Source organism: Vicugna pacos, chromosome 21 (genome assembly GCF_048564905.1).
Source record: "Vicugna pacos chromosome 21, VicPac4, whole genome shotgun sequence".
Taxonomy (NCBI): Eukaryota; Metazoa; Chordata; class Mammalia; order Artiodactyla; family Camelidae; genus Vicugna; species Vicugna pacos.
Window position 1 is genome coordinate 25,503,560 of NC_133007.1, and position 23,040 is coordinate 25,526,599.

The 23,040-nt window shown below is 56.9% G+C and overlaps 2 protein-coding genes across 4 annotated transcripts; both read right to left on the reverse strand.

Moving 5' to 3' along the window:
• Nucleotides 1–1,184: 1,184 nt before the first annotated feature.
• Nucleotides 1,185–9,923, reverse strand: EFNA3 (ephrin A3). 2 transcript variants are annotated; one of them, XM_072946463.1, is made up of 5 exons: nucleotides 9,690–9,923; nucleotides 3,353–3,666; nucleotides 2,797–2,862; nucleotides 2,532–2,609; nucleotides 1,185–2,316 (listed from the first exon to the last, which is right to left on the reverse strand). In XM_072946463.1, exons 1-5 carry the CDS (start codon nucleotides 9,815–9,817, stop codon nucleotides 2,186–2,188), a joined length of 717 nt encoding a protein of 238 aa, XP_072802564.1. In that variant the 5' UTR covers nucleotides 9,818–9,923; the 3' UTR covers nucleotides 1,185–2,185. The 2 variants fall into 2 exon arrangements, with proteins under 2 accessions (XP_072802564.1, XP_072802565.1); XM_072946464.1 differs by lacking the exon at nucleotides 2,532–2,609.
• An 8,818-nt stretch (nucleotides 9,924–18,741) lies between these two features.
• Nucleotides 18,742–22,894, reverse strand: EFNA4 (ephrin A4). 2 transcript variants are annotated; one of them, XM_072946466.1, is made up of 4 exons: nucleotides 22,760–22,894; nucleotides 20,313–20,608; nucleotides 19,863–19,928; nucleotides 18,742–19,460 (listed from the first exon to the last, which is right to left on the reverse strand). In XM_072946466.1, exons 1-4 carry the CDS (start codon nucleotides 22,870–22,872, stop codon nucleotides 19,324–19,326), a joined length of 612 nt encoding a protein of 203 aa, XP_072802567.1. In that variant the 5' UTR covers nucleotides 22,873–22,894; the 3' UTR covers nucleotides 18,742–19,323. The 2 variants fall into 2 exon arrangements, with proteins under 2 accessions (XP_072802567.1, XP_072802566.1); XM_072946465.1 differs by having other exon boundaries at nucleotides 19,863–19,931.
• Between the last annotated feature and the right edge of the window lie 146 nt (nucleotides 22,895–23,040).

Consider the following 23,040-nt stretch of genomic DNA (forward strand, 5'->3'; position numbering starts at 1 on the left):
CCCTACCACCCAGAGATTCACAAGGCAGCTGGCAAGAGCCACGGGCACACAGGAGGGGCACTCACCCAGGACCCAGCCTGTCCACACAGTGCGGATTAGAGAACTCGGTTGGGATGGAGTCCTAAGAGTACACAGCTTGGCAATGAGGAAAAAGGCCCTCCCTCCCTGGGCCAGGGCACTTGGATGGGCAAGTGAAGCCTGGATAGATTTTAGCCCCTATTGGTATCCTCCCCCTACCCCCGAGGTGCCCACCTGTATAACCCTGACCTCACCCAGCCTGGGTGGGGCTATGGCTCTTGAGAAGAGGCCTTTGCCTGCTTCGTCACTGTCCCGTCTTTTGCCTTCTGTCCCCCACTCTCCTGACGGATGCAGGGTGCTGTATTATGTGTGGCCCCAGCACCAGCAAACTCTCAGCCTTTTGGCCACAATGTTTTAAATGAAAAAAAAAATTACAAAGGATTATAAAGAAAACCAATTATATTGAAACACAGTCATCAAAACATTTACATTTTGGGGTATAGTAATATATATGCTTCTTTATTAACACATTAGAAACAAGATCTAACAACTACAGTTATTTCAAAGGAATGATGAGAGTAAATTATATTTTGAGTTATCTTCAAAAACTGTAACGCAATCTGAACACATCTGTGATTTCTGTTAGTTACAAAGTCACAGGCACTCTTAAAACTATTGCAGCTCATTGCCCAAGTACATAAGAGGATGTTAAATTTCAGTTACAGGAGAGTAAAAATAAAGATATATATATATATTTTCCTATCTAGGTTCACAACCCCCCTGAAATCCACAGACCCCAGTCAAAAACCTCTGGTTACAGAATCGAATGGGAAGAAAAGGAGAAAACCATCACTGACTGAGCCTTATACTCCCTCTGCCATTTAATCTTGACACCAGCACTGTGAAAGATATATTAGAACCCAAACTTCCTGATGAGATACTTGAGGCTCTAAGAGGTTGACCAAAGTCATCCAGGCCCAGCTTAGAAGCTCCTGTTTCTCCTTCCACACAGAGCTGCCTCCTTAGAGGAGATGAGCCACAGAACAAGGTGTTCAGTTGACCCTTTGGCCCCAGAGTCCCCTCCCCTCCCCAGGCCCTGTGACCTGTGGGGTTTATTTAAGCAGTGTACAGAAAGGTGATGGACCCTGGAAATCACACACACTCAGTTATTTTTATCTCCAGTTTATTTTTTTAGACTAAGAGCAGAGTATGAAAGTCACAGCCAAAGCACTTGAAAAAGGCCCAGGAGGATGGGTGGGGACCACAGAGGATGGGCAGGGCAGGGTCTTGGGAGTTGAGTCCCGGCTCAGGGCTGGAGGGGAGGGGACGTTGTTGTCTCACGGTCTCCAAAAGTGTCTGTGCGTTGCATAGGTCCTGTCTTCACAGAAGACAAAAGGGGCCAGGGGGTCCCCCAGTGGGGGGGGCCTAGCCTGGTGGGGAAGGGGTCTGAAGCTGGAAGGGGAAGTCAAGGAAGGTCAGGAGGTTAAGGAGGGGGAGGGACTCTGTCCGTCTGTACATTATATATAGAGATATAGAGTCTGTACATGCCTGCCTGGCACCCCAATGCCCACCCCTTGTCACCCTTGTCCACTGCCCACCCCCCCCAGGGGTGTCTAACTTGTAAACTTGGATTCAATCCAAAGCACAATCCTGGGAGTGGGAGTGGGGGGAGGAGGACGTGCTTATTGCTGTAAACAGGGGAAGGGGGCAGCGGACGGTGCCACCCCCTCACCCATCTAGTCCCCTCCCCATGTTCTGCCCCTGGAAGAGAGTGATGAGGGTGTCTCCCACGCTTCGATTTGCTCTCTCTGGGGCACATCTGTCTCTCTGGGGGGACAAAGGAGGAGGGCACCAGGGGTCAGAGAAAGGTACCAGGGGGCAGGCAGTCCTGAGCACTACCCTTTATGGCCCCCCGGTTTGGTACCAAACATTACCAGAGCCACAAGGCCACCTGGGACCCGTGGCTGTCCCTGCACCCGGTCCACTGCAGTGCCCTACGAGGGGGAGGGGGCAGAAGGGGCGGGCACAGATGTATGGTGCAGACCCCACTTCAAGCCATCGGAGGAGGGGTCTAGAGCCCACGACTAGGCTTCCCTTGGAGAGGCCAAATGCTCCCAGCTCTGTCCCAGCCTCGCCCCATCTCTCCCTGTTATGGGAAGGGGCAGAGCTAGGAGGCCAAGAGTGTCATAAGGAAGAAGGCGATGCCCACCGCCAGGGGCAGGTGTTCCCGCTTGGGGCTGGTCCCGCTGATGCTCTTCTCAAGCTTGGGCACCTGGGGGTTCTCTCCCTCAAAGTCTTCTGTGGAGAGATTAATAGACAGACTGGTGAGGGTTGGGCTGTGCGCCGGGGTGGGGGCACGCGGCAGCGGCAGCGGCAGCAGCAGTGGGGGGGGGGCGTGACCACGGGGTGGGGAGGATCGGTGCCCCCGGGGGAAAGACATGCAAGGTGAGCAGGCACCGGGGAGGGGGCTGCGGTTCCAGCAGTGGCCACCAGAGGGCGCTGCGCAGACTCACCCAGCACGTTGATCTTCACATTAGGGCCCATGGTGAACTGGGGGAGAGTGGGGACCGGCTTCTCCCCGGAGTGCGATGCTGCGGGGTGGGGTGCGGGTGGGGAGAGAGGAGGGGAAGAGTCAGGGCCAGGATCCCCTCCCCCCGCTACAGCTGGGGAGCGAGTCCCCCTCGCCTGTGCTCTCCGCCCCCACCCCCAGGAAGCCAGGGGAGCCCCAAAGCAGGGGAGCTGAGGATGGGGTCGCAGCTGGGAACCGATTATACTCACTGGAGGCGCAGCAGACGAACACCTTCATCCTCAGACACTTCCAGTGCAGGTTGTGGGTGGGCGTGGCTGGAGAGGAGACTGGGCCTGAGTCCCTTTCTCCAGATTTACACCCCATGCCCTCCTCGCTCAGAAACTCTCCTTCTCTCCCCCTCCAAACTGCCCCTCTTGGGTAGTGTCCTTCAGAACTTCCTACACCCTTTGGACATTGGTTGTGGTGGCTCCGCCGTCTGCCTTAGAAACCCCTTGGGTCCCGCCCCTCAAGAAACAATGACCCCTGAGATCCCTACCCCCTGGAATGTCCCTCACAGAAAGTGACTCTGCGACCCAAACTTCAGATTGTCACTTAACTCCTTCCCTAACCTCATGACCCTGTCTGAGCTAGAACCCCGAAGGCCGCAGGACCCACGCCTCATCCCGAGGTATCACTCCTATCACTCCTACTGACAGAGACCTAGTGCCTGCCGCGTTGGCCCGCCCCCGGCCCCTCGGGACTCCACCCCCTGGCCATCACTAGGACTCTCTTAGGCCCCGCCCCCGCCCTCCGCCCGACACTCACAGATGTAGTAGTACTCGTGGCCCGCATGGAACTCGTAGCCCAGAGAAAAGGCGCTGTAGCGCTGGAACTTCTCCGAGAACTTGATGGGGCTGTGGGGGGCGTGCGGTCGGTTGCACTCCCAGCGCTTGAAGCCTTGGCTGGCGTTGCAGGTGCGGTAGCCCGCCCGGCTCACCATATACAGTACGTACTGCTCCGCCCCGCCTCCGGGCCCTGGCCCCGCCCCGGGGCCCACCCCTGAGCTGTTGTAGTGCGGGCAGTAAATATCCAGATAATCGTTCACATTCACCTGCACCGTGTAGCCCTCTCGCCGCAGGCTGTGGGGAAAGGAAGCGGGTCAGAGAGAAAAAACCCAAAGCCAGGCCGCTTTCCACCTCACCGCTCCGCAGACCTTCCCCAGGGTCTTAGGAGCCTCCCGGCTTTTTCTTCTGAGCTTCCTCTCTTCTCAGTCCCTGTCTCTGTCCCCAGGGCCCTAGTGCCGCCAGTCCCCTCACTACCCTTCCCGGCCCACTCCTTGTTCTGCCCTTCTCCCGGTGGCCACCAGAGGGTAGCAAAGGCGCAGGGAAGCCCAGCCGGCCTCCAAAGGAAAAGAGGCGGGGGAGAAGGGTGGAGGGAAGAAGGGAACGTATGATTTGGTTACCACAGAAACGGCGCGGGCCCCTGCGACTCCTAGACCCAGGCCCGGATTTCCTCCGTCCACCCACCATAATTCACTAGACGGGAGGAGGGATAGAAGGAATGGGAGGGAAGGGTGAAAGTGGGAGGAATCCCTTCGGAGGGATGCACACCCTCCATCGCCTCTCCCAGCATGCTTTCCTGCTGCTGCCAGTCCACCCCAGAGGCCAGTCCGACAGGACCTGCCATCACATACGCATGTATGGAGGCTTCATGCATATACACGCATAAGTTCTATGGCACACACACAAATATGTCCACCGCCCCCACATAGGCGGCATACACATAGAAAAGCTAGGTGGTATGTGTGCATGCCAGTATTGGTTGATCCCAGTAATCTCAAGCTCTCTCCTGCCCTTCCCATACACACACACTGGCACATGCTCTCTACAGTATGACTGGCCTCTGTATCTTAAGTCCCACTGACCTCCACCCTGAGGCCACTGACAATTAGATCCCCAATAATGTGACACAAGAGATCAAGGAACTAAAGCACTCAACACCATGGCTCTAAACAGTGTCATGCCAATCAGCCAAAACTCTGTCTCTACACCTCCTTCCTCAACCTGGGCACCAATGCCCGCTTCATGATGCTGGGCAGAGTGGTGGGCATAGTGCCCAGACAAGATGGCTGTGTCTCTTACTTCCCTGATCTTTCTATGGGCAGAAAAGCAGATGCTGGGTCCCTTGTAATCCCCACCTGCCTTGCTAGTTACCATCAAAGTGCTGGTCTTAATGTCCCTGATGGTGGTACTGAGTGGTGTGGGGATGGGGGAAACATCTGAATGGAGAAAGAAACTCAGAGAAGTAGGCAAGAGTTTCCCCTAATTTCCTTAGCATAGGAATGCACACACCTTGGCAGAGAGAGAGGAGTGTGGTGAACACAGGAAGGCATAGGGTGCTGGGCAAAATGTCAAATCACTGGGGTCCCTGGTCTCTGGGAACTCCCTGAGGGGAGAGACTGGCTCCCAATGTTGCCAGGCAACTCCCAGTTCCACAAACAGTAATTAGATCCATTAGAGAAATGAGCTTGGAGGTCTCTGCATGGGGTAGGGTCTTGAGGGTCCCTCCTCTTGGCTTGTACCTTGGCTGTACCCCCCCCCCATACACTCCCTTCCAAGCATAGCACTATGGTTCATAGGTAAGAGCTGGTGCTTCAGCACTTCAGTAAGAATGGGCACAGCCTTTTTGAGTCATCAGGAATGCCACCAGCCCCACTCAGTTCCCATGGGAGTGATGGGTCACTCTGGCTCCTCCCTGGCCCTGGCACTCAGGTGGGCAGGAGTCTCGGCCTGGGGCATTGGGAGCAGGAAAACGGGTTAGACCAGGCCTGGCTCCCAGCCACCACCCAAGGTTTGCCTCTCTATCCCCAAGTCCAAAGTCTACTGTTCCTCCCCACAGGCTTTGAGGAGGGGGCCACCAGTGGTAGAGTGCCAGACCTGGAGTAGCTGCACAGCCACAGTGGGGCCTCTGTCCTTGAGCCTCACCCAGGTTTCCAGCCCTGCTCTGAAGTAGCACCTTTCTAGGCATTGCCCAGTTTCCCCACAACACACCCTGATCCAGCAGGGAGTAAATCAAAGCCAGAGCTATTCCTACAGGTACCTTAGTTTCCGCAACACGGAGGGAGGGGAATAGCTTTATAGGAAGGTTGCTGAGTGACCACAAGTGAAGAGAAGCCACCACTTACTTATCCCTGGGTGGCAGGAACAGCCCCTGAAATGCCACCCCTTCAAGCCGGGCATCTGGGAGAAAGAACTGCCTGTGAAGGGCTGTGCCCAGTTGGTATTTGGTGGGCAGGGGGCAGAAGGGCTGGATGCTAGGAATCCCCAGCTACAACTCCTGGGAGACCTGGGGTGGCAGCTTGGCTTGGGCCCTTTAACTGTATCTGTCATCCTCCCAGCCTTGGCAGTGAAGAGGGTGGTGCCGCTAGGCCCTGGCCTAGCTCCACAGCGAGCCCCTCCTCCAGGGCCGCACCTCCTTAACCTAGAGCCGCACGCCCAACCCCCGCCCTGCGGGAGGAGGGGGCAGGCTGGGATCAGGGAGCTGGGTTGTGCCTGACCCTTCGAATAGTTCTCTATTCTTCCTCACTTCATCCTCTACTGGCCTCCCACTTCTCTCGCAGAAAGGCGAGTGTCAACACTGCCCACCTGGAGGGGATGCCCACCTCACCCCATTATTTCATCTCTCCCGGCTCTCGCCGCCCCCGGTGCGCATTCCGACCCCTGCCTTTCACTCCTTGAGTACCCCACCTGCTCGAGCCTGGTTGGGTGGGCGGCGGGGGAGCGAGGAAGGAGCAAACCTCTCCCCCCGGGGCAATTAGGGGCATGTAAACAGGGTGTCTAACAAGACCAGGGAGTAGTGAAAGGATCCCAAGGGATCCTGAACTTGTTAAATCCCTGCCCCCACCCCTAGACGCCAGGATGTAGAGCTAAGGAAGTGGAGGAGGGATAAAGACATCGGACCCTGGTTCTCCTCCCCTCTAGCGCGCGCCCCCGTGGCCGCGCGCCGGTAGCTCCAGCAGGAGAGGCTGGACCACGTGTGCGCGGCGTGGGGTCCGCGCGCCTGGGCTGGGTGGGTGGGTGGCGGGAACGCTCGCGGGGCGGCGTGTGCACGCTGACACCCCCGCACCCCTCCGGCGCCCTCTGACTCCGCGCGCAGCTGGACTGGGTCTTGCCAGCCGGGGACTGGGCCCCGGGCTTCTCCGGCCGGCGTCGGGTGGGAGAGAATCAGCGCGCCCCACATCCCCGCCCCTCCTCCCTGCGACAGAGGCAGTGGCGGCGGCGGCGAAGGTTTATTGATCTGCAGCGGCGGAGAAGAGCGAGAGACCCGCCGAAAGAGAGACACACAGAAACCAAGTGAGAGGGAGACGCACACCGAGAGTGGAGATGAACAGAGATCGGATTCACTGAAAGGGGAAAAGGAGTGAGACACAACGGGAGAGGGGGATCCAGAATCGAGAGAGAGGGAAGAGAATGAGAACGGAGAGAGATTTGGAGAAAGGGAGAACTGTAGAGGCCGCTCCAGAGAGGCCCACAGACAGCAAAGACGGAGACCGAGAGACGCAAAGGAGAATATTAGGGACAGGGAAAGGGTTCAAGGCAGAGATTTGGGGACAGGGAGAAAAAACCAACAGGGACGTAGAAGAGCCTCGATAAATATTTGTTGAGTGAATGTATGAATGAGAGATAAGCAACAGAAACATTTCAGAGATAAAGAGACAGGCAGACAGCCTAGAGAAAGATGTTCCTGAGGCCTCTTGAGATAGGGGAGAATACCAACACACTTGCTCAGTTCTGCAGAGAAATGAAGCACAGGCCTGGGCGCATGTATTTGGCCATGGGCCTATCCTGCCCCCTGCAATTCTAATCCCGGCTCAGGGGATCCCTCGACCTCACATTCTCATGCTTTCCTCCAGCATAGGTCCCCCATCCCTAGTTTCTAGGCCAGGTTGGGAACAAGTCTCGCCTATTCCAGAGGACCAAAAGGAGGGGGGTGAGTGGAGGGTAGGGGGCCAGATCATGGTCGATGTGTAGGGCACTGCCCCCAGGTCGGTCAGAGGCCACCGCACGTGTCCCACCAGCACCCACTCACGTGACCCCCAGGAGGTGGGGTCTTAAGACCCTCCCCACGTGATCCCCAGGGACAGAGACCCTCGGCACGTGAGGGGGGTAAGAGCGAGGAGCCCAGCTCACGTGACCGGGGGGAGGGGGCGCGGGAGCCTGTGGCGCGGCCCGGCCCCGCCCCCAGCTCCCTGGCCCTCTCCACTCCCGGCTCCGGAGCACGTCGCTCTCACGATTTATGGGGCCGCGGCTGCCGCAGTGAGGGAGCCGGGGAGCCCGGGCGCAGCGGCAACAAAGGCGGAGGAAGCGAGGCGGGGGCGGCGGCGGCCTCCCGGCCCGGTACGCGCCCCCTCCCAACTCTGCTGGTCCAGATCTGCGGGGGAGCAGGGAAGACGGAAAGGAGGCTCTCAGAACACGGGTTCCCCCACCCCCTTCCCAGGACTTTCACCTGCGCCCAGGTGTATGCGGGGGAGGGGATCCCGATCTACAACATCCCTTCTTCCCCCATCCCCCGCTATTCCTGCATCCCCCTGGCTCCGGGTTTCCCTTAAGAACGTGGTGGTGCCCTGATGGTGGGAAACCCAGGGTCCCTCACCTGCATGGTCTCCACTCCCCGCCAGACTTTAGCGGGGCGGGGGGCGGACGTGTGAGTCTTTGGGAGGGGGATGAGCTAGATAGAACAGGAAAATCAGCCCCCAGCGCCCCCCGGAGTTCTCTGAGTCCCGCTCCGGGGAGGAGGGGCCATATCCCCACCCCCGAGGTTTCCATGGGAAGCGAGAAGGGGGCGTCGTTGGCTCATCCCCACCCCCAGTCTGACACTCCGGGCGCAAGGAGGCAGAGAAGGGGAGGCGCAGAGCCCCAAACAACAAAGAGCGGAGCAGCAAGCGGCAGCCCCTCCCCCGGGAGGTTGGGGGGTCGCGGCCGCCCGACCCTCCCTGTCCTCTCCCGTGGGGCCTCGCCATTTGCTCCTGAGTAGCCCCCCGGAGTGGGGAGCCAGGGGCAGTGCCGCCGCTGCAGCCTGAGCAGGTGTGACAGTGACCCCCGTGTCCCCAGGGATCCCCCCAACGCACAGACACACACGGAGGCGGCCGGGGTGATATACACGGTGGCTTGGCGGGGAGGAGAAGACAAGGGCAGCAAGGACTGAGCAGAATGAGGAGCTGGACCCGCAGCCGGCACCCAGCCGCTGAGCCACACACCCCGGGAAACCACAGGGCCGCCCTGACACCCGCCCAGACCGCGGCGGCGCCGACAGCCACCCCAGCCGAGACGGGGCCGACCACGCGGACAGTGACCGCAGCCCCCTCCCCGACCCGTCGCCCGCTCCCACCCCCAGACGATTGTCGACGCAGACACACAAATCACACACTCAGACACACGCACACTGACAGCCGCGCAAGCCTGCTCACACTTGGAGCCACACGCCGTCCCCAGCCCGGGCGTGTGTGTGCGTGTGTGACACTCCGACATCTCCTTGCCTCCCTCCCTTTCGCCAGTGCCCCATGTTCCCATCCTAACCAAGCAGCACCTCCAAAACCTAACTTGGCGACCCAACCCCAGTTCACCCCAGTGGATCTAATCCATACAATCAGGGCAACCAATTCGCTTTCGTGCTGAGGAGGTGCTGGGTCGGACTCCTTGCCTCAGCTCTAAATCCCACTTTTAAAAGCAAGAATCATAGACAGAACCCCTGGAAACCCTCATAGCTGAAAACAGGTCATCCCTGGGCCCCCAAGTGCGGCGGCCTATTCCCAGCACACTGGTACTCCCAAACCCCAGCCCGGCCGAAGGGGTTGAAGATGAGGGGACTATCGGGAAGGGTAAGCTATTCCAGAGGCGAGTGTGGAGAGAAGCCAAGGTTGGGTGGGGTGTACCCGAGAAGCCTCCTCCGCACGGCCCAAGCCCTGGTTACTATACCTTAACCTCTTTCAGACATCCCCCCTCCCCGAGTTCATAGACGCCCACAGAGTGTGTCCCCCTCTCCCTCGCCTCCTAACCCCTAGCTGTGGTCTCTCAGGACTCCCACCCCAGGTTCCCCCAGGACTTCCCGGGCCTCCCCTTCTCATTGACGCGGGACGCCCGGGCTCCCTGGGCCCCCGACTCACTGCTGGTTGGAGCTGTTCCAGTACACCGCATGCCGGTTTCCCAGCGCCCCCCCGGGCCCCTGGGCCAGCAGCGGCAGCAGCGGCACGGGCACAAGCAGCAGCAGCAGCAGCAGCGGAGCCGCCGCCATCCCCGGAGCCGCCGCCGCCGCCGCCCCCCGACTGAGCCCCGCGCTCCCGGCTTCTTGCTTCCCAGCTCCCTGCTGCCGCCGCCGCCGGCCCCCGAGCCTTAGGCCACGCCCCCTGCCCGTTCCTCCGCCTTCCCGGGCGCGCCCCCGAAGCCCCGCCCCTGGCGCGCTCCCGCCAGGCTCCGCCCCGCTGGGGCTCGGAGCGCGCGTGGCGCGTGGGAGGTGAGGACCGTGCTGCCCCCTCAGGAACAACCCTAACGCTCCTCGCCTCTCCCTCTTAGGTTTAATTTGCTGTTGCCCGTCCTGGGCCTTCTGCTCCCTAGTCGAGTTCCCACGAGAAGGATTAGGGAGGCCAAGACAGGGATCTGAATCTCCTGTGAACATTCATTTCTGGGATGGAGTGAAGGAGACTTGAAAAGAAGCTGGGGGTCCAGGACCCCTTAATAAGTAGAACTAGACCCCATCCTTTCTGAACAATCTGGTCCTCTGCTCCCTCTGAGCCCCTTTTCCCATGTGCCTGAGGAGACAGGTGGGTGCTAGAGGGTGGCCAGAGGAACCCTCAGCTGGCACTAAGGACCTGACAGCTGTTGACCTGAAGCCCCCAGCTGAGCTTGAAGCTTGTTTTTCTTGGAGGTAGCGTGGAGAAGCTCAGCTCCCAAGAATGTCAGTACTGGTTGCTGGAAGGGCCTTTGGCAGTCCACAGCCCAAGGCAGAGGAGGGACTAAGGAGAGAGTCAGCTAGAGCAAAACAGGCTTTCCTTGGACATCTACAAAGGATTCTTGACTCACACTCAACCAGGGCCCCCTCCCAGCTCAGCCAATGGTGTCCCCAGGCATTCTCACTCCTACTCTCACAGACGCTGACAGGAGGGCAGAGGGCAGAGCACCTTGGGTTCCAGCTCTCCTCATAGTCATTGTTTTCACAGTGACATCCAAACCCAGACATTACACACACATTCAAGAGAAAAGGCACAGACACCTACAGGCAGAGAACGTAGAAATGAAGGCATCTGACACAGACATACAGACACACAGATAACCCCTCAGAGAAACACATAGGTAAAGGTACTATCAGGCAACTAGAGATCTAGAAACACAGGGATTAGGTGCACAGAGACATAGATACACACACCCAGACACATACACGCACACAGTGGCTCACACACAAACCCACTGCACCCTTTGACACACTCACACTCAGCTCTGCTTTCTCCTCTTCTCTCTTTTCCTATGAAGTTGAAGTTGAGGGAAAGGGTCTAGAATCCTGACCTAGGGAGTGTCCACTACTCATCCCCTTTTATGGAAAGGCTCAGGCTAAGAGTGACCAGGAGGACCAGGTCTCATACCAGACTCCCAATCCAACCACCTGTGCCCAGGGTGACAGGTGTGATGTTCTTTTCTTCTTACTGCAGGAGAGAGGACATGGAGGCACCCTTTATCTGCTTATTGTTGGCAAGACAGTGGTCCTGACCACAAGTTAGCCTCAACTGCTGGATTTAGGGGAGGGGCAGCGCCATCCAGAATCGGCCCCGTGCCTAGCTACTGCCAGGCAAGAGCAGGTTCTGTCCTCCCTGGACCCCTCTCCATCCCAGGAGATCTCCTCTCCCTTCTCAGGAGCCAGAAAATAAATTAGGTCCCTTGGGGTGGGAATGGGGGACACTGCAAACAGCTCTCCTTCCCCTGAGGCTCCTCATCCCCAGGGAGATTTGTTTCACCCAAATGATGCTGACCTGCCTACTCCAGGTGCTACAAATCCCAGCCTCCTCCTCGCCTACCCACATCCCTGCTCTGCAAATGGACGCTTCTCTGTAGGGCCCATGGTTGGCAGAGAGGCTGCCCATATTCATACGGAGTGGGAGCTTGCTGGTTTGGTCTAGGACTTTAAATTCCATTTTAGAAGACCTGAGTATGGAATCTAGGTCCTACTTAAGGATTTGAGACCTTTTATATAGGGCTCAGATACTCCTCCTTAGAATCTAGCTCTCCCAGCCCCCAGCCCCCAATAATAACTGAGCCCTTTCTAGAATCTGGAGCCCTCTCTATAGGATTTATTTTTCCTATAGTATTTAAACAACTCTCTCTATGGAGTCTAAGCCACTGATTTTTAAGTTCTGAAACACCCTCTATAGGGCCCAAGCCTCTGTCCTTGGGATCTGGTGCTCTACTGGGGCCTCTATCTAAATCAGCTACTGGCTGACTTTGGCTTTTGTGTGAATCAGAAAAGCCACCTCTATATGCAGACCCAGTCTTAGGGTGCATCTCTTGGCTAGTGGTGCCTTTGTGCAAAGTCAAAGGTATAACTTTCTTCAGTGGGAGGTGGCCCTATGTGTCTCCCCATCTTAGTAAGGGAGCTTGGCTGATGGCCCCTACTACTCCTTGGGTGGCTCCTTTGCACAAACAGCACAACTGTATGTGGCAGTTCTGAATATAGGGTGTGTGCTTCCAGCTCTCACGGTTAGGCCTGTCAGGAGGCCTCAGTTCACGGGGTCTGGGCTTCTCTAGGGTTTAGGTCTCTGTATATAAGATCTGGGCCACTGTCCATATGCCTGGGACCTGATCTGAAGCCTGGGCCTCTTTCTGTGGCATCTGGGTCATGGAAGGTCTCAGGTCTTCATCAATGGGATCTAGGCCTTTGTTTATAATTGTAACTCAAATCTTATATGTGACCCGCAAGGTGTATATTTTGCATTTGCAATACAGTATACACACACATACATACATTAACATATGACTGAAATAATAAGTATCATGAAGCAATACTCTTCCTTATTGCAGAGGATGCACTGTGATATTTTTCCTCTATTCTAGTCTTAATTTATTTTTAAATAAAATGAAAAGCTTGTTAAGACCCAGAAAATTGATTCCTTGATTTTATCAACCTTAATGGCTCACAATCTATAGTTTGAAACACTGGTATCTAAGGCCTGGGCCAGGACTGGCACCTCTCTGTAGGGTGAGGGCCTCTGTGGAGGCTGGGGTTCTCTCTGTGGGGCTGATCCTCTCTCTCCTGGGCCTCAGGCCCCTTTTCTTCTCTCCTGCAGCCCTGTCTACATTTCCATCCGACCCCAGGCTTGCCAGTACACTGCTGGCTGCTATGTTCTCTCCAGGGGCACTGAACTCAGGCCCCTGGGAGTTCTCTGAACGCAGTGCCTTACCCGGCCCCTGTCCCCCTGGGGCCAAGGAAGCTGGGAGCTGAACGGGTTGGGACAGAGGGAATACTCAGGCTGTGTGGCCCATGGGGCTCTGGGGAAATCGGGTGGCAACCACAGAGCTGAGCTGTGTTCAATAAATCATGGAGGCTAGGGCCTGGGGGAGGGGGAGGCCAGGGGGGAAGGCGGGGGCCATGGATAAATAATTCATTAAACAAATAAACAAGGAGCCTGTGAGAGGGAGGATCGGGCACGTGTGTGAGCGGGAGAGGCAGCCGCCAGCTCCAGACATGAAATATTCACAGGTTCCGCACGTTGCCCAGGGCCCTTGTGTGTGCCCCAGAGCAGGCAGCCTGTTGGTGTGGTCCTAACAGAGAAACCTGGGTGCCAACACGGAAGGCGGTGCACTTGTCTTCTGACGTCCAAGTGTGATGTGTGTGTCAGCATGGCTACCTGGTGCTCTAATGTCCATGAGTTGACATGGAACCACACACGTGACGGACAGCAGGGAGCACGGGGCACTAATGTGTGGTCCAGGACACAGGAAATTAGGATGCAGGGCTTGGTGGGTGAGGTCGGGGTGTAACAATCTCTGATTCTAGTCATGCCCTGATCCCTCAGATGAGTCCTGAAATGGAGAGGCATCTCTAGGGTGTTGCACTGGAGGTGTGTGTATGTGCCTCCTCTGAATGAGCTTCAAGAAAATCTAAGAGGAAGGCAGTAGGGTTTAGCAGTTAACAGGATGGGCTAGGGTTCCAATTCCATTTCTGCCATTCACAGACTGTGCTAGTCACTTCACTTCTTTGAGACTGCTGTCTCATCTGGAAAACGGGATAATAATACCCTACCTCGAAGAATTGGTTGTGATGAGGATTAAGACCCACGTCTGGGAAGCACTTAGCACAGTGTTTAGGACTTATGAGGTGCTTGATGGATGGAGGTCTCCTCCTCATCATTATCTGAGGTCTGCCCACCTAGACTAGCTCCAGACTCTATTTTCCATTTGTTCTCTCTCATCTCCAAGCCTCTCTAACAGCCATCATAGTGGGAGAGGTGACCTTGGGCTTGGGGAATAGGGATGGGATAGGAAAAGATTAGATGGTATAAGGGGGAGGGGAAGTTACAGCCAAAAATTTCACATCCTTGACAGTTTGAAAGGAGGTGTCTGTGACCTTCTCATCAACCCCCAGAGCCTCTCCCCTAAAACTCTCCCCAGATCCACATTCTCTTCTCTTTCCTGCCACCAAAATTTAGCTTTCCAGTAAGCAGCTACAAGGAAACCCCAGGAGGAATTGGGGTAGAGGTCTCTGAGTAGCATCACAATCTCTTCACCCCACCTCTTCCCACACTAGTCTTCAGTGCCAGAGCTCTAGCCCCTACCGTCTGCCTGTCAGTTGAGGGCTTCCCTGGCAAAGATGGCTATGTCTGGGCAAAACCCAGAGAAGTGGCACCCCAGAGTGGGTGGGGAGAATCCAGGCTGGAGAGAGCTGTGGAGGGCCAGGGTGGAGTTCCTGGGGCCTCCCAGTAGGCCCCAGCATTCCCCAGCCCTCTCGTGTCCCCTGGAAAGGATCCGCTCCCAGTGGGAGAGAGCCAGCAGACAGGTCTGAGCCGGCCGGCTCCTCCACAGACAGAAGAACAGGCTGGGGGAGGGGGCCTGAGATCTTGGTGGGGAGTGGTGGCTGTAACCTCCACATCTCCGATGGGGAGCCAGGGGCAGAGGGGACTACGGCCTGGGCACACCCTACCATAACCTAGGGCCCAGCCCTTGCCTCCTTTGACCAGCCTGCTGCTACTTGGGGCATCAAGGTCTGGGCCCCCAGGTGTGAAGATGGTGCCTGCCCACCGCTTCCCAAAGAGCCAACATCAGTTTTCTTCTTCCCCTCCCCTGGGCTGGGCAGGTTCGGGCTAATCTGTGCCAGAGCTTCACAGCAAACATTGATCTGTAATAAAACCACAACGTGTGTTCGGGAGAAGGGATTCCAGATACAGAGAAATCCAGACAACTCACATGTACACTCACACACGTCCACACAGATGCAAAACATACAGTTCTGGGAGGGCAGACACCAGCAGTCCTGAAAACACCGCTGAACATGGGCTCGCACTTAGTCAAACACACAAGCATTATTAGTTCTACAAATCCCCTCCACTCCATAAATTTTGTCCTTCAAAACTCAAGCTTTCTCTGACAGTCCATTTCCCTTGTTCCTACAGCACTTTCTGCATAGCCCTATAACTGCATTTGCACTTGGCATCATAATTATTTGTTGGCCAGTTTGTCTTCTGGAGTAATGTGAAGAATCCTTAAGGGAAGGGGTCCTGTCTTGTGCAAGTGTGTATCCTCAGCATCTAGCATGCAGCCTGGTAGTTAGTCAGTAGGAATAGGTGAAGTACTTAATAAATAATTCTTGAATTGATGAACAGAAGAATAAATGCATTCTGACAGTGGGACACCCATACCTAGAATCTCTCAGAAGCACACAGAGCAAAACCAGCACATGTTACTCATGCCTCTGGCCCCACCTTCTTGTCTCCAGGTCCCCTGACCTTACTGCTTCTTGGCTTCCTCAAAGGCCCTCCTTTCTCCCTCTTCACTCAGTGTGAGACCATAAATTTGAGTACCACCTGAGGGCTAGCAGGCAAGGTAAGGGTTAATGACACCTCATTAGTGCTTAATTGGAGGAAGGAAGCTGCCCTGGCACCAGACAGGTGGGCAGGCCTGCCTCTCACTGGAAGCAAGCATCCCTTGTTCCAGCACCCTGCTGGGCACGTGGGTGATTTGGGGCTGGAGACCCTCAACCCAGCCTGGGGCACCTCCCCCTACCATTTGCTTTGCCAATTTAGTCTCCAGGCAGTACAGACCAGCTCTCCCCATCTGTCGCAGAACATCCAGAGGAAGAGGCAGACTCCTTATCCTTTCTCCTTTAGTTAGTCTGTGCCCCTCCCACCCCTGGACAGACTGGAGTCTGGGAGGAGAGGTGGGGTAAGGAACTGGATGACTGAGAGGTAAATTAGAGAGCCACTAAGGGATAGATTTGGGATACAGACAAGCGACAGAGCTGGGGGATGTGGAGATGTCTGCCCAATTTGACCTTAAACGAAGAGAATGCAAATGAGATGCAGACGATATGCAGATGAACGCGAGGATCTCAGAATTAACATTCTGGGTGGCGACAGCTCTGCACTCAGGACCCCAACGCTGTTGCCAATACTCCCCTCCTAAGCTTCCTGGGTTAAGTGGCACTGACCGTTGCTTTGAGTAAGAAAAAGGATCTCAAGAAAAATGAGTGCTTGGTTGGGCTAGGACTGCGGGACCTGGGAAACAGAGCCCCACCGCCGCGTCCCCGCCCCCATCCCAAGCACCACCCAAGCTGCCTTTGAAGCACTAGCAAAGACCACTCTCCAGGTTACGCTCGGACGCACCGTCGGTTGCTATGGGGACCCCCTCCTCGTCCAGGCCTGAACCAATGGGCATCACCGCTGATGACCTCATGCCCCAGGCCCCGGGATTCTATTGGTTATTTGGAACTCAGCGTGCCCTTCTCCAACTGCGTCACCGCTGGGGATCCCCCGACGACCCCAGCTGGTGTGGCGAACTGAAAAGAAGGACGCGCTGGGAGCTCACAATTTGCTGAATGAATGAATAAGGAAAGGAAGGAAGGAATTAATGAAAGGGCAGAAGGAAAAAGGGAGGGGTTACATAAAAAGACCAAAACTTCAGAGTTTAGCCTCTAGGGAAATATTTGCAACCCCAGAGAGTGTGGAGCAGGATGCAGGTCGGAGACTCAGGCTCTCAGGTTTTCGAGAGACACGGCGAGACAGAGTGATGCAAAGATGAGGGGAGTTTTCAGATGGTTTGGGAGAGACTAGGACAGGCCCAGCAAATTGAGGGCCCCACCCACGGCCATCTAGCGCCGCTGAGTTTAGGGGAGATCGGTGACGCCCCAAAACTTGCAGATCTGCCTAGCCTCCTGGAACCGCGCCCCGGAACACGCCTCGAGGACTTCTCATGGGTAGGGCTCAGTCCCGGAAGGCCGCCCAGCGCCTTTGGCCCATCTAGGCCCCATGAGCGGGCTTAGCTCTCGCTTTTCTTGCCGACGCGCCCCAGGACTGAATCAGTTGTCCGCGCAGGGCCCAGGTTGTGAGGAAAATGAGTGTAGGGAAGCGCTGGCTTGGCTCGAGGCCTGCGGCCAGCGGTCCTGAGTTTGCGACCCCCCCCTAAACCCCCCAGGTGTCCGCTCTCACATCTGCAGGGAGTTGGGCGGCTGGCAAGGGCATGTGTCTGTGTCAAGTGTGCCTGTCTGCCTGGGAGTGAGGGCGTGTGTCTGAGTGCGGGGGAAAGCTGACTGGGCCCCGCGTTTCTTCCGCACATGCGTTCTTATCAGCGGCGGATCCGCGCACCTGCCACAGACGCAGGAGCGAGCGCGCCCCGGCTTGGGGCTGTTCTGAGCACGGTGAGACCCCCACAATCCTCAGTGCAGTTCAGGGGCTTTAACCAGTCGTCCCTGGCCTGCCCTGCCTTTGGTTTCACTGAAGAGGGGAGGAGGAGGCAGTGCAGTGGTTTTCTAGCGCGACATATAGACAACCTCCTGGATGACAGTAGAGACTGAACTCGAACTCAAGATCAGAAGACTGAGCCTACAGCTCATCCTTCAGCTCAGACACCACTCCGCACCCCAGCCTCTGGCCCCCACTAAAGATCGTGTTTTGGGATGAAGGCCCTGATACATGAATACGCAGGCACATGCACCTACCGACGTGGCATTGTATGAAACTGGCCTCGAATGGGGGAAGGATCGACTCGTGTCTGTTCTATCCGCGGTGCTGTCCTCCACCCTAGACCTCAGCCAGAGCAATGGAACTAACCCAGAGGGACCAGGGTCCGACCTAGGTGTGCAAGGAGGTGGGGCAGGGATTCGCAGTCTCCAGCATTTCGGTCTGGTCTGTCAGTCTCTGGACCTCCAGCACCCTCCGCAACCCCCCAACCCCCACCCCGCGCGTTCACACGCCGCTTCTTGCCGCCGCAGCCCGGCCGAGCTAATCAGCACAACATCCACCTATCGATCGCTGGCTCAGTGCCAGGCGGGCCGGCTCCGTGCCAGTGGAGGCTGTGGGGCACTCGGGCGGGTACAGCATAGCTGCGGGGGAAGGGCCATCCCTTCCCTGGCTCCACCCAGGGCACCTTTCAGAAAGAGGGCCCCGGTTAGGCTTGGGGGGTACCATAGCCTTGCCTGCCAGAGGTGGAAGAAGACAGCGCGGGGCTGAGAGCAAAGTGGGCCCTCCCTCCTCGGCCCCACCCCCTCCTCCTTATAAACGCGAAGAACAAAGAGGCCACTGGGGAAGGAGGCTTTGATCTGACCCCACCTTCCCAGTTCTAGGCCAGGCACCGCCCAGACTGCCCTTGGGGGGCGGGGAGGAGGGGACACCCAACTCTCAGGGACCCAGGCATTCTGAAACCCAGGTGCTGTCTCTCTACTGGCCCTTGCTTTTGCCCCAATGCCCTGCTTGGTGCTACCACAACTTGGGCAGTGCCCCAGGAAGGTGGGCTGTCAGGAACACCTGCCCCCTCCTCAGCACAGGAAGCCAGCTAGGGAGGTGGGAGAGGGTGCCAAGCTCCACAGCTGCTGCTGGCACCCACCCCACACTACCCAGAGGGGTGCCCACGGAGGCCTGGCATGGATGGCCTGGGCACAGCTGGCACGGAGGTAAGGCCAAGCCAAGCTGCAAGCAGAGACCACAGGGAGTCCCAGTGTCAGGGCAGGAGGCAGAGGGCGATGGGTTGGGGAGAGCAACAAAAATATGGGTGGTTTATTGAAGGTTTGGTCCAGACACTTACAAAAATACAAATTGGCATGAAATTCAACCTCATGGCAAGTCCGTCTTCACAGAAGACAAGTAGGTGACCCCCTGGGGAGGAAAGGTGCTGTCCCAGGGAAGAGGCCCACGGGGTACTGGGCACAGATGGCAGGCCTGGGCTGCTTCCTTGCCCTGGTCCAGCAATCTACCTGTCCCCAGGTCGTTGGCCTTGGCCCCCAGCAGGCTCAAGGATCTGATCCACCGCATCCCAGTCTTCCTGGGGGATGGGATGAGAACATCAAAGCAGCTGACAGAGACCCTATGTTTGTCTCGCCTCTGCTCCAGGGTGCCCAGGGCTGTCTGCAGCTCCCCTGCTGCTCCTCCAGCCTGATGAGGAGGCCAGCACCTAGAAGGGTCACTTCAGACCCTCTGACCTCCCCCATCACTCTTCCATCTTGTCTGTCTGTCTTGGCACTCCCAGCTCAGGTAGGTGGCAGGGGCCCTCTTCCAGGGAAGTCTTGGGAGGGCTCTGGTTCCTGGGGGTGGCAGGAATGGTCCACTTGGCTCAGAGAACTCTCAGGAGACGTAGAATTGGGAGCAGCAGCAGCAGCAAGAGACAGAGCGGGCTGGGAGTGGCACCCCCTTGCCACCCTGATGTGCCACTCTCTCCAGGGCTCCCAACAGGATGGGCTGACTCAGGCTCTGTGAGGGGGAAGAGGTAGCATTGATGGGTCCTCCTGTTTCAGCAGCCCCTTCCCGCTCTCCCCATTAGCTGTGCACTCCCATCACTTTCTTCAGGGTCTCCAGAACTAGCCAATCCCCTCTCATAAGCTACCACCTCATCTTCTCTAAGCCTCAACTTCCAAGTCTCCCTCCAGTTACCATTAGAGACCACTGGTTCAGCTAAGGCCTTGAAGGGCCTTGACCCTGGAAATGCCATTCCCTTGGCCCAGCATAGAAGGTTGAAGTGGAAGCTCCCACAGGCTAAATGGGGCAGAGGAGGCCCCTCAGAGTTTGAGGTTCCCAGATGCTTCCCACCCTCCCCTCATTCCCGAGGGCCCCACACTAGCCAGATGGGTGGCTCCCATGCCCCAACCCACTCACTGTCCTCCTTGCAGCAGACAGACACCTGGAGCCTCAAGCACTGGCCAGGACTCTCCGGAGTTGGCACTGCTGGGTGGTGGGAAATCGGGAGGAAGAAGTCAGCACAGGCCAGTCTGCATGCCTCAGTCTCTGTTTCAAACTCTCTCAGCTTCTCTTCTCTCCAATTCTCTGGAAAGCTTTTCCTTATCTGGGGGCCATACCCAGGTGCCAGGCCCCACCTGTGACCCTACTCAGGTCCCCATTCCTAGCACCTCCTCCTTTCCCCTCCTCTCTGTGGGCTCACTCGAGATGTCCCCTAGCTGGGTCCTGGACTCAGGCCCCCTCCCCCTCCCTGGCCTGGCCTCTTTCCCCACCTCAGGCTCTCTGTCTTGACTGGTGACAGTGGCAGGTCACCCCACTCCTCTCCCCACCTTCTCCCAAGAGGCAGCCAGTGTGCCCTTCCTCACTCACAGATGTAGTAGTAGGTCTCTCCAGGCAAGAACTCGAAGCCAAGGGAGAAGGGTGTGAAGCGCTGAATCTTCTCTGAGAATCGAACAGGGCCAAAGGGAGCAAAGGGGAGGGAGCACTCCCAGCGCTTGAAAGCACCCGGCCCCTCAGCCCGGCAGGCCTCATAGCCTGGCCGGTCCACCATGTATAAAGCAAACGTCTCAGGGCCCTCAGGGGGCCCTGGACTCTCATAGTGAGGACAGAAGATGTCTAGGTAATCCTTGAGGCCCAGCTCCACCACGGCGTCTCCTCGAAGCAGCCTGCAGGCATAAGGTAGGTGAAGGCAGAGAGGCTTATAACACCGCACACCTGGGGCATGAGGGTCAGAGATACCCCTTCCCAATGGTCCCTGCCAGACAACCCCCCACCCACTGGAAAGGGAGCAGCTTAGGGAAGGCCTGAGTTCCCCAGACTGACAACTCTTGAGAGATGAAGCAAGTGCAAGAAATGGATAAGGTAACGGATCCTCAGGTTCGGAAAAGTTAAGGGACTGCAGTGCCCCTAACCACATGGCTCAAATGTGAGAAGGCCACTCCCCACACCCGACCTTCTGAGTTGGAGCTGCTACCCAGCTCTTGAGCCCTCATGCCCAACACGGCCTGGCATAGCACTGTACTTGATAAATGTGAGGTGGATAGCTGTTGTGAAGAAGCCAGGGCCCAGAGGCAAGGGGTACAGATCTAGGCCCACAGTGCAATCACAAGCTAGAGATGGAGACTGGAAACGGTAGCCTCATTGACAAATGCAGAGAGGGGAAGGCTGCCTTTTAAGACCTCAGTTCAAGGCTGAAAAGAGTAACATAGTGAAAAAAGAAAAAAAGAATGAGAGTGGACGGTGGGTACCTCCCTTTTTTTCCCCCCCTTTTGACAGGACTCCTTGTCCTGGCATTTCCTTAGTGCCTGACATGGAAGGGAGCCCCCTCCACATATTCCTCTAATCTTTCGCCTCCTCAGGACTCCCTTCCACCTCTTGGGAGCTGCCAGGGGAAGACAGCACATGTGGGAAGGGCTAGGACAGGCTGCCTACCCCTGCCCCCCACAGCCCCAGCATCAAATATAGCATGAACCATTTTCCCCTCTCCCCACCATACACAGAGCTTGACTTACTAAGGGCCCCCAACTGTCCCTCAGTGGGTGGTCTGAGGACCACCTGCATCAGGAGTTCTGATTAGAAATGCAGATTCCAGGGCTAAGCTCAGACCTACTAGAACACAAACCAGGCCTTTGTATGTTTTGTTCCACGGCGTCCTCAGTGCCTGGAAAAGTGTCTTGCACAAGGGCAGCGGTCAATAAATATTTGTGGATTAAATGAATAAGCCAGAAACCTCAGGGTTAGGGGCTAGGAACCTGAATTTTTAACAAGTCTTCCAAGTGATTCAGAAGCACTGGTCTGGAACAGAGAGAGGAATTCAGAGTTGGAGGACAATAGCTCTTAACACATAGCATTGGTATTGTAATGCCCTGTGTTGACGCCTGCCCGCTCAAGGGTCCTTTGGGCTCCCAGAGGGCAGAGCCTAGGTTTTCTCATCTGTAATCCCCATCCCCAGCACCCTAGCACAGGTCCCGGCACAGAGTACACAATAAGTGTTAGTGAGTGAACAAATGAATGGAGTCACAGATTGTCTCAAGTAGAAAATCAGAAAGGAAAAGAGATGGAGAAAGCAGAGAGGCAGGGAGAATTGGGGAGGAGGATGGAAACAGGAAAAAATATCAAGGTTCAAAGGCAGGCAGCTCAGGACAGAAAAAGAAATAATAGTTTATATCTGTACTGCCTTCATCTTTTTCACACACATGACCTCAGTTAGTCTGGTTTCCCAGGTTACCAGGTATTATTAGCCCATTTTACAGATGAGGTTAAAGAGGTAGAATGATTTGCCCAAAGGTGATTCAGCTAGAAGGGCAGGTTCGAGACTGGACAGAAATAGAACGACTAATAACAACCGAGATGAAAGCAGAGTTACCGAGTGAGATTGGGAGACAGATTGAGCGCCAAAGGGGAGGCCAAGCAAGCAGAGGAGTAACCCACGCTCTTTCACAAGAGTAGAGGAGCCCCCTCCCTCCCTCTCAAGTCCGCCCGCCCCAGCTCGGAAGGGAGAGAGGCTCGGGTCACTAAGAGAGAAGCCAGGGGGGCGGGGCTCAGAGTGCAGGCCGAGGTCCCCCAGCTCCCGGCGCCGAGACCCTACAGATTGCCTTCCAGGCTGGGGTCCTCCACTCACCCCTCAACGCGTGTGGGAGGGGGTGGGGGACCTGGGAGGCGCCTCGCCCCACCCTCCTCCCCCGCCGGCTCAAACAAAGGAGCCCCGGCGCGCGGCCGGGCTCAGCCGGCGCCGCGCACAGAGCGAGCATCGGGCGCGCGCCCTGCCCGGGAACGCGCAGGCCCGGCTCGCGGCTCGCTGGGTTCGGCCCGGCTACCTGGGGTTACTGGAGTTCCAGTAGACCTCGTGGCGGAGGCCAGAGCCCCCTCGCAGAGGGGAGCTGAGGAGCGCGGCCCAGAGGACAGTCCGCAGCAGGGGCTGCAGCCGCATCGCCCCCGGGGTCTGGTCTGGTCTGGCCCGGCCCGTCCCGGCCCGCTTCGCAGTCGCCGCGAGAAAGGTACAAAGTGCGGAGGGGGGGGTTGCGGGAAGGGGGGGTGGGGGTGCCAAGACTCACAGGCCACGCCCCGGGATAACTTTCCACCAATGGGGGCGCGTCTC

What these genes read in the sequence shown, in the direction of transcription:
- EFNA3 (XM_072946463.1), bottom strand. Translation starts at nt 9,817, where the DNA reads ATGGCGGCGGCTCCGCTGCTGCTGCTGCTGCTGCTTGTGCCCGTGCCG. An exon ending in CCACGAGTACTACTACATCT is followed by an intron (nt 2,863 to 3,352) that starts GTGAGTGTCGGG and finishes TCTCCTCTCCAG; the next exon opens with CCACGCCCACCCACAACCTG. An exon ending in TGTGAAGATCAACGTGCTGG is followed by an intron (nt 2,317 to 2,531) that starts GTGAGTCTGCGC and finishes ATCTCTCCACAG; the next exon opens with AAGACTTTGAGGGAGAGAAC.
- EFNA4 (XM_072946465.1), bottom strand. Translation starts at nt 22,872, where the DNA reads ATGCGGCTGCAGCCCCTGCTGCGGACTGTCCTCTGGGCCGCGCTCCTC. An exon ending in TGGAACTCCAGTAACCCCAG is followed by an intron (nt 20,609 to 22,759) that starts GTAGCCGGGCCG and finishes TTATGCCTGCAG; the next exon opens with GCTGCTTCGAGGAGACGCCG. An exon ending in AGAGACCTACTACTACATCT is followed by an intron (nt 19,932 to 20,312) that starts GTGAGTGAGGAA and finishes CCCACCACCCAG; the next exon opens with CAGTGCCAACTCCGGAGAGT.